The 10,709-nt window shown below is 37.4% G+C and overlaps 1 protein-coding gene across 1 annotated transcript in view; it reads left to right on the forward strand.

The window, feature by feature from the left end:
- Positions 1–9,770: 9,770 nt before the first annotated feature.
- Smp_009300 (hypothetical protein) overlaps positions 9,771–10,709 on the forward strand; it is a gene marked incomplete at both ends in the record, with an annotated part of 17,116 nt that continues 16,177 nt past the window's right edge. Inside the window, one exon of the mRNA XM_018798489.1 lies at positions 9,771–10,307. Coding sequence (XP_018653425.1) covers positions 9,771–10,307 — 537 coding nt within the window. The remainder of the gene's footprint in view (positions 10,308–10,709) is intronic.

Here is a 10,709-nt window from a genome sequence, read left to right on the forward strand (position 1 = left end):
GTCTAGCTTCAATTGACTCATGATTTCAACTATATATATATATAAAAAACATGTCTTAGTTATTCTGTCATGACATGCCTAAATTTGTTCTAACCGTTAAGCCGATTAGTTATTTTAATCTTTCTATTTTTCTTATCACTCATATGTTTGACAGTACCAGATTACTCACGTGTAACCTTGATCAAGCATATGTGTCTGTTAATATAGTTTGTCCATATACTTGTGTGAATCTTTAATACCTATGTATGTTTAGCCACGTCTTAGTCAAATTGATTAGACTAAGAAGCTTTTCGCTACTGTGGGAGAGAACAAACCACATTCCAATGGAGGAAGAAATCAGGAAGAAGCGCTGGGATTGGATAGGGCACACGTTGAGGAAAGCACCCAACTGTGTCACAAGACAAGCTCTGACATGGAATCCTAAAGGCCAAAGGAGAAGGGGAACACCAAAGAACACACTACGTTGAGAAATGGAGATAGACATGAGAAAAATGAACAAAAATTGGACAGAACTGGAAATGAAGGCCCATGACAGAGTGATTTGGAGAATGATGGTCGGCGGCCTATGCTCCATTGGGAGTAACAGGCGTAAGTAAGTAAGTAAGAAACTTTTCTTCATGTTGCACATCTGATCATCTGTCTGAGTAAATGAATTTTTCAAATAAACTCTTCCAATTCAATTCGTATATATGACTTTTATTACCACCGTTGCCTAATAGGATTAACCTAGGTGTAATGATATAGACTCAAACGGAAGATTTATGTTTTGAATTCCATTTGTTGTCATTCCTTATGAAGTCAGATCAAGGGAACCAAATTTTAATGATCAATAGATTTATAAAATGTTGTATTGTATTGTCGGTTGATATGTTAAGCCCATATACCCTTATTCTAGCTTCTGAACAAGCCAATTTACCTAACCATCTTAAGCCATGTTTCGAGATTGTTAATTATTCACCCTGATTTTTTTTTAAATGAGCACATGTGAGTGTACACTCTTATCCTACTCATCACATGTCTGTAATTTATTTTTATCTGACTATAAATATCGCCATCTCCAATGTGCGTCATTTTCGCTTCGGTCAAGTTGGCTTACCCTCCATCTCCAATGTGCGTCATTTTCGCTTCGCTATCTTCTATTCTCTTCATCCCTCTGATTTCCTGTCCAGATCAATGAGTGTTCAAAATATATGTATTCAGAATCCATTCTCGTATTTGACTTGTTTATTTCCGTTATTCATCAATGCGGACCATGTCATGTATTACATATGAGGATAGACAGGATGTATATTTTGACAACAATCATTCATACGATCTAATTGGAGTCAGATCCTAGCCCCCCACAATATCTATTTTTCTCATGAATCTCAATTATTCATTCTTGACAATGTTGAATGGTTTTATCTTGGGTATAAACTCAATACTGTTGATGATATATGACTACATAAATTGTTTATTTCAAGTTACTTACTTACTTACTTACTTACTTACGCCTATTGCCCCCAATGGAGCATAGGCTACCGATCAGTATTCTCCAAACCACTCTGTCCTGAGCCTTCCTTTCTAGTTCTATCCAATTTCTGTTCATTTTTCTCATGTATGTTTCCATTTCTCTGTGTAATGTGTTCTTTGACCTTCCTCTTTTATTTCGGCCTTTAAGATTCCATATGAGGGCTTGCATTGTGACGCAGTTGGGTGGTTTCCCCAATGTGTGTCCTATCCACTTCCAGCTCTTCCTCTTGATTTCTTCCTCCACTGAAATCTGGTTTGTTCTCTCCCACAGTAGCTTGTTGCTGATAGTGTCTGGCCAACGGATCCGAAGTATCTTGCGTAGATAACTGTTGATAAACACTTGTATCTTCTGGATGATGGCTTTCGTAGTTCTCCAGGTTTCCGCAACTTTGCAACTTTGGATAAATTACAAGCTATTTTAAACCTACAAGATTGATGAACAATATATCTGAGAGGTTTATTATAAGCATGTCAATGGTTCATTTAGCCAAAATCATCGGTAATCTTTCTTTATCATTTAAGCTAAATATTTACAATAACAGATTGCCAACATAATTATTTGTTCATTGCCCATGAAGATTTAAACATTATCATAGTGTACTTCGCCTGCATAACTGATTGATTGAAAGGTAGGAAACACAAACTGTTAACTAAAAAAAACAATTCATTCCAAAATCAATTTAAGTATGATAACAGTAGAATTCAGCACCATATTAAACGAAGGGTTACACTTGTAGATGGCGTCGAATCGCGATTGACCATGATCACTACTACAATAAGATTATGTGCCAGATATTGACTTGGATCCCTCGGTAGGCCAAAAACCAGAAGGCTATTAATGATTCAGATAAGAAATATTTGTTGGCAATCTCGTGGTATCGAAAGAATACCAAGATGTGCCAAAGATTACAGGTAAAACGGTTGAGCGTAAGCGCGTCCGTGCAAGCAAGATGGACAATGGAAGGAAATATGCGTTTGGTACAGTTAAACAAACAAGTACAGTAAAACAATCACTGGTACAATTGGTTACCACTACACCGCGGTACCAATCACTTCACCTTAAAAGCAAATCAAAATAATCAGAAGTCTAGAACTATCCTATATTACCTATATGGAAATGTCTCATATGGCTAAGCTCAACATATAGGATGAAAGGAAGAAGTTTAGTAAAAGTTAGAGCATGAAATCAAATCAATACTGAAAATTATAATCCAATATGTAACATTGACCATTCAATAAATAAGTTAAAATTGGTTAAATTTTCTGGAAACGCCAAGCCTAGTAAGAGTTCGAGACGTTGTTAATAACATTCAAAAGTATAAAATTTGTTAAAACAGGAGTGAGTTGGAGAATGCTGGTTGGCGGCCTATGATCCATTGGGAGTAACAGGCGTAAGTAAAGTAAGTAAGTAAGTATGTCTTAGATTAAAATGCCTAATCATCTATGTCATTGTTGATATCGGACTCCTTTTCTTATCCAACAATGATATTCCTAAGCCTGGAAGGGTTACGCCGGTTATAAAGATATCATGGGACAATATGAACTGGATGAGAGAAAAGAACGAGAATGGTGATAGATTTGCAACTTTGTGTGCATTCGATAAAGAATATTCTACCACAAACGCATAAACAAAGGTATATGGGTCTCACGGCGTCACATTACAGAGAACCAGATCAATCATATTGTCATCACTAAAAAAAATAAGAAGGTCCGTGGAAGACGTGGAAACAAAGAGAGTGGCTGAAATAGCTTCAGATCACCACCTGTTGGTGACCAAGATGATACTAAAGCTAAACAAAAACGGAACAACTGGAGAAACAGTATTACAAAGGCTTACTCCAACCTTTCTTTGAAATACTGACAAAATCAACGAATTCAAGATAGCTCTGAGCAACAGGTTCAAAGCCTTACAAGATCTACTTTAAAAAGGAGAAAATACCATGCAGGACAACTGGAAAGGGATCAAGAAGCACGAACTTAAACATGTCAGGAGGTTTTGGTCTAAAGAAGCATCATCATAAGGAATGGATCTCTATGAAAACTGTTAACAAGATTTAAGGAAGGAAGAACAAAATGACAGTCGAACAAGAGAAGAAAAAGTCAAGGCACAAGCTGAATACACCGAAGCAAGCGAACAAGTGAAGAGAAATATTAGAGCTGACAAGTAGGAATATGTGGAAGACCTAGCAAGGACAGAGGATAAAGCTACAAGAGAAGTGAATATGGGACAACTATATGGCACAACGAAGAAACTGGTAGGGAAATGTAAAACAGAGACCGGTCAAGGACAAATAATGCAAGGCAATCACTAATATTTAAAAACAGCAAAACAGATGGGTAGAACATTTCGAGGAACTCTTGAATAGGCCAGCTACATTGAACCCACCGGACATCAAAGCAGCAAACATAGATCTTTCTGTAGATTTTAACTTCACCAACGATCGAAGAGATCATCATGGTCATCAGACAAATCAGGATTAAGCAGGCGGCAAGACATTCAGTAGACGTCCAACTTGGAGATCAACAGGTCGAATTCCGTAAGGATCGATCGTGTACAGACCAAATTGTGACACTACACATCATTGTTGAGCAAGCACTTGAATGGAACTCGTCACTGTACATCAACTACGAGAAAGCGTTTAACAATGTGGATAGAAGAACCTTAAGGAACCTTCCTCGACACTATGGTGTACAAGAGTAGGTCGTCTACATCATACGGAATTCATACGACGGATTTCACTGCCAATCCGTGAATGGAGGACCACTGACAGATACATTCTAAATGCTTACTCTCATCCTTTCTCTTTCATTCGATGGTTGTATTGGATTATGAAGACCTCCAAATCTCAAAGGAAACGCGGAATACAATGGACGGCTTGGATGCAGCTAGACGATATAGACTTAGCAGATGACCTAGCTCTTCTATATGATAAACACCAACAAATGCTGATGAAGATAGCCAGTGTATCAACAGCCTCTGAATCAGTAGGCATCAACGCACAACATTCACTATATGTATATATTTACACTGGTCAAGTTTTTCGTATATTTCGCTTCATGTAATGCATGCTGTTTAATCCCACCAAGCATTTTACTCGCTTCAAAACATGTAAAGTAGTACTTAATATTATTAAGGGATGAAAAAGTATCTGAAAGATTAAATTCATTTAGTATTGTTTGTTTGAATCTTCCCATCGATGTATTAGGACTGCAACTTGTCAATCTCTAATTAGCATATGTGCATACGCGTTATCAGTACTCAGTGGCCGAGTGGATAACGCGATGGCGTTTGAAGCGAAAGGTACTGGGTTCGAGTTCCAAAGTGAACATCAACTCTAAGATGCAGGTATATCCAGCTGACGAGTCCCAAATAGGACAAAACGCGCATCCTGGATTTCACTGCTAGCCACTATCCATCTTTGCTTATCTGAATGATTGTTTTCAATATCATTTTATTTATTTAATCTGTCTACTTTGAATGATCTTACTACATTCATATTGTAATTCAATGTTAGTCCATTATTTTCACCAGCCTTCTTTATCTACATACATTCCATAGATTTTATTTGTTTATTTGAACACATTAATATTGGTATAAAGAGGTGCTGAATACATATGCGCCACACAAGTCACTTGATTTGTATGTGAGCTGTGATACTTCTCGGGTGCCCAGACCGAAGCAGGTGGTTTCCTTATAGGATCACATCCGGAGCCTTCGATCTAGAGGTATGATCCACGAGACAGTGGAGCACCGTAAGGAGATGCAGTCCTATAGTACCCGGTCACCAACAAGAAGTTCATACGCCATTTGTTCACTCAGCATCCTGAAGCCTATATTCACCATCGGTTTGGAATCAGGGTTTTCCAACTCCCCTAGGTGGATCCTTCATATCCATCAACCCAGTTAAAATGCCAGACATTCGCTTTTCGTCCTCTCAATTTCGTAAACGACAGTAATGCCGCGAGAAGGCATTGAATACGGCTTTCCTGGTAGTGGACGTATACACAATTATGCATTATTATCATTTACACAATATAACCTAGTATTAAAAGTTTTTCCATTGAATCAACATGTTTATTCATTGTTCATATTTCTAATATCTAATAATCTTGCAGAATTCGAAAATCTACAAACTAAATAAGTAGTAACAAAACAAGTTATTTTCAAAAACCATCCAATGGATAGTTAAAATTATCAAAATAATTCAAATGATATTGTTGGCCCAGTGAAATGTTACTGAGCTCTAGGCAAGTCATCCGGCAGTTGGGTCACTAAATATCGAACAGATTATCGATCCTCGTCACGGTCAAGGACAACCAATACGCATAAGTTAATCGTATGACATGAACTGGCCTATGAGGTAGTGGTCTCACTATCTTCTCTGTACTTATTCCTACTAATATATGTCCTTAATAATGTCCTTTGTGTTATTCAGTCTTCAAAGCAGCCATAGTAGTCCGAAGGATTAATCCACGTTAGATGCTGACCGCGAGGTGTGACTTCGAAATTAGCTAGTTTGTCACACCATTCCCGTTTAACTCGATTAGACCCCCAATCATTCGACAGAGATCATTAACGTTGATGATCTACAGTAATTTTCTAAAGGATGAGTGATTGAAGCTTTTCACATATTGTTAATCCATACTGTTCTCAAAAGAATCTAACTGTACATTAAACATTGACTATTTATCAAACAAACTCCGCCTGTAGCTCCTCTGGGGGTTACTGCCGGTCCCAAGCCCGGGTAAAAGAGGAGGGTTGGGCATGGAGTTAGCGACCCCATCCCGTAGAAAATCAACTCGCTAAAAAAACGCTAACCAGAAAAAATCATTCAAACCATTTATCAAACAACTACATTTAATAATATATAGTTAAGATCATGAGTCAATTGAAACCCCCTTGTGATAATGATCATATGCTCACTAGTGACTGGTTCCATTAGGTAATTCCTAGAGTTCTGGTTAGAAGTCGTGGCCAGTGGAGCTAATCTACATCAGGTAGAGACAGGTATCTACCTCAGTACAATGGAAGTTGGTCGCGCGATTTCGTGGATTGGTTGAGGTTAGACATTAACACCGTTGGATGCCGGCTCAGTGGTCTATTGGTTAAGTGCTCCGGCGCGAGACTGGTAGGTCCTGGGTTCGAATCCCACGAGGCGTGATCGTGGATACGCACTGCTGAGTCGTCCCACAAAAGGACGAAACGGCCGTTCAGTGCTTCCAGGTTTTCCACGGTGGTCTAGCTTCAATTGACCATGATCTTAACTATATAAAATTACTAAAATCTCCACAAAACCCCCTTGTGATACATTTAATGTGTTCAAATCACATATCATTAACATACAAAAAATGAACCTTATATCTATACTTCTATTTATAATTATCACATTGTTCAAACCAACTAAAAGATACATGAATAAACTCATATATGTGTCTCAGATTGAATCACCTTTGACCTGATTGACATGACTTAAGTGTAGTCATATTTTATTAAATGTTGTAATCAACTCCTCTGTACCATTTACATTTGTGCTTAATTGATTCGGTGACTTATTTTAAGAAGAATAGGCGAATTACATGTAGTCACGAGGTGTCAGCAATTGAACATTATTCAGATGATACAATGATGTAATCAAACTTCAGAAACAATTGAAATAATGAATGATGTAATAAATAAAGGAATGGGTGTAATGTTATCGGGATAAAGAAAGATTGATTGCTTTAAATTCACTTGGTATTACTTGTTTGTATCTCCCCATTGATGTTTAGGACTGGAACTGATCAGTCTCTTATTGGCCATATGTCCATTCTGTACGTATTGCCTCGATATAGCCTTAATTCACATGCATTATAAGCAAAGATGGATAGTGGCTAGCAGTGGAATCCAGGACGCGTGTTTCGTCCTATTTGGGACTCGTCAGCTGCATATACATGCATCTTAGAGTTGATGTTCACTCTGGGACTCAAACTCAGTAACTTTCGCTTCAAACGCCATCGCGTTATCTACTCAGCTACTGAACCCTGATAGCGTTATCGGTCTTCTAGTGAAATACATTCAATGCCTGACCATCGTCCTATACTACTTGTGTGGATATAAGTAGCTCACATCACATCAGCCTTCTGTTTTTTTGCCAATCTGAAATAGAAATTTCATATACATTAGGATCTTGATTATGACAATATTTGTGTAGAATTTTCTCACCCAATGGATAAGTAACTTTATATAGTTGAAATCATTAGTCAATTGAAGCTAGATCACCATGGAAAACCTGGAAGCACTGGACGGCCATTTCGTCCTATTGTGGGACTCCTCAGCAGTGAGCATCCACGATTTTATGAGTTCCTTCTTGTACATCATTTTATGTTGAGCTAATTATCTTCTTATGATTCAATGTATTGCTTGATTATTCTTCACAATTTAGATCATAAATACAAAATGTCCATTACTTAAATACTTCGATAGTGGATACTTACTCATATTCTGATAGACGATAATAACTACATTGATTAATATCATTAATCGACTGATGTTAGACAACCATTGGAAACCTGGAAACACTGGACTGCTGCTTCGTCTTAGTATGAGATTCTTCTCTTCAATACGAACATCGAGACAGTTCTACTGTGCGGAGCTGAAAAGTGGAGAACTACTACATCCATCGTCAAGAGGGTACAAGTATTTATATACAGTTGTTTACGCAAAATACTCAACATTCACTGACCGAATACTATCAGAAACAGCGTTTTATGGGAGAGGACAAACCAGCTTCCAGCTGAAGAGGAAATTAGGAAAAGACGTTGGAGGTGGATAGGACATACATTGAGGAAATCACCAAACTGCATCGCGAGGCAAGCCCTAACTTGGAGTCCGGAAGGGAAATGGAAAGGATGAAGGCCAAAGAAAACATTACGCCGCAAAATAGAAGCAGATATGAAAAAGATAAATGTTAACTGGAAAGGACTGGAAAGGAAGGCCCAGGACAGGGTTGAATGGAGAATGCTGGTGGGCGGTCTATGCTCCTTCACGAGGGGTAACAGGCGTAAGTAAGTAGATGAGATTCTTCGGTATTGCGCATCCTTAACAATCTTTACAACATCATACTGATAATAATCATCATGTGCTCATTAGTGGTTGGCTTCAACAGGTATTTCGTGGAGTTCTAGTGAGACGACATGACCCGTGCAGTCCAATCTTTGTCGGATAGAGACAGTTATCTAACTCAAACAATCGATGAATGGTTGCACAGTCATTCATGAATCGATGGAATTTAGACATTAACACCGTTGGTTACCGACTCAGTGGTCTAGAGGTTAAGCATTCCCAACAGAGACCGATAGGTCCTGCGTTCGAATCCCGCGTATGGGATTGTGGATATGCACTGCTGAAGAGTCCCATTCTAAGATGAAACAATCATCCAGTACTTCCTGGTTTTCCATGGTGTTCTAGCCTCAATTGACTCATGATTTCAACTATGAAGATCTATGATAGACTATTGGGATAGAACAACAAAAGGTTACAAAAACATAACCTTACTTAAAAAGGTGTTTTGATCTATGGAAATAGGGTCTCTTTCCGATAAATACGATTTAAATTTATCAGACCTGTTTTTTTTGTTTTTTTTCTTCTCTAACTGCCTCTTTCGATTGTTAACATTTAGTCAATATACTTACATGTCTGTTGGTCTAACTGTCTGTCTATCTATCTTACAATCAGTCTATCATCTTTGTCTCTCTCTCTCTCTATCTCTCCCTTTCTGACTCTTTCTCTCTCTTTATCTATCTATATCTAACAAAGCCTTCTTAACTTCTCTCTCTCTCTCTATCTTAAACTTACCACTAACATTCAACTTTACTAACCAACCAAATTCAATCTAAACTTCGTCCTTCACTAGACTTATTGATTTTTTTTTTAGTGTGAAGCGAAGTATTCTAAAATCTACCAACCATAGGTTTAGAGTTAAGAAAAAGAAGATAACTTCATTCAACCCACCCACGCACATACACACATACACACTATACAGACATACATACTTATTCTATTACTAAGCTACTAATCCTATCTATCTATCTAACTATCATCATTTAACCAGTTTACCAGTATGGAAAGTCAACTTCAAACACTGATGACGCCTTAATGTTCCTGTTTTTTTTTGAAAAAAAAAGAAGAGAAAGGAACTACACACTACATACTACTAGTAACCGTTAGATAATCAAACATATTTGCAAGGAAAACCAAAACAAACAAACAACTAGAGATTATGGCCCAATTTCAACCTATTTCATTAAGTCAATCAGTGCAGTTACCATCTCAACAATCCGTACAGCAACAACAGCAACAGCAAATTCTTCAACAAAATCCTTGTCAATATCAATTGGAACCATGTGATATTAAACCACAATTTTCATCATTAATCCCTTCAATTTCACAAACATTAAATAGTACTAATAATAGTAATAATAATATGAATCTATCCCAAGGTGGAATTGGGAGTGTTGGTGCCTTGATGACAACATTAGATAATGTAGTTAGTGGTATTAATAATGTTACAACTGGACAATTTGTTACATCAATGAATCATGCTGATGTTGCATCATTATTAATGAATCCAAGTAAACGTGCTGAAACATTTGTTATTGATGAAGTAAAAGTAATGTTAAAAGAAATTGAAGCAAGAAAACATATATTATTATCATTATCACCATCAACTAATCGTTTGAAACGTAGAGCATGGGAAGAAGTTGCTGTATGTATGGCAAATCGTTGGCCACATGCACCAAGAAGAACAGCTGATCAAGTAAGTTTATTTAAACTATTGTTGTTATTCATTTGTTCTTACTTATTTACTTACTTACGTCTGTTAGCCCTCGTGGATGAGTATAGGCCACCCACTAGCATTCTCCATTCAACCCTGTCTTGGGCAATCCTTTCCAGTTACCATTTATCCTTTTCATAACTGTCTCTATTTCCCGGGGTAATGTGTTCTTTGGCCTTCCTCTTCCCTTCCGGATTCATCTGTTTTTATTAAAGAATTTTAATAACTGTTTGTTGATAGGGGACTCCAGGTGCCTTTTGTTTTTACAACCGTTCATTTGAGTCTGTTAATAAAGGTCATATAGTATTGTATGGTTGTGTTTTATTCAACCCTAAAACTATTTTCATTTTGATATTGGTTTGTTCTCTGAGCTGGATGGTTTGG

The sequence above is a fragment of the Schistosoma mansoni genome, chromosome 6 (assembly GCF_000237925.1).
Source record: "Schistosoma mansoni strain Puerto Rico chromosome 6, complete genome".
Taxonomy (NCBI): Eukaryota; Metazoa; Platyhelminthes; class Trematoda; order Strigeidida; family Schistosomatidae; genus Schistosoma; species Schistosoma mansoni.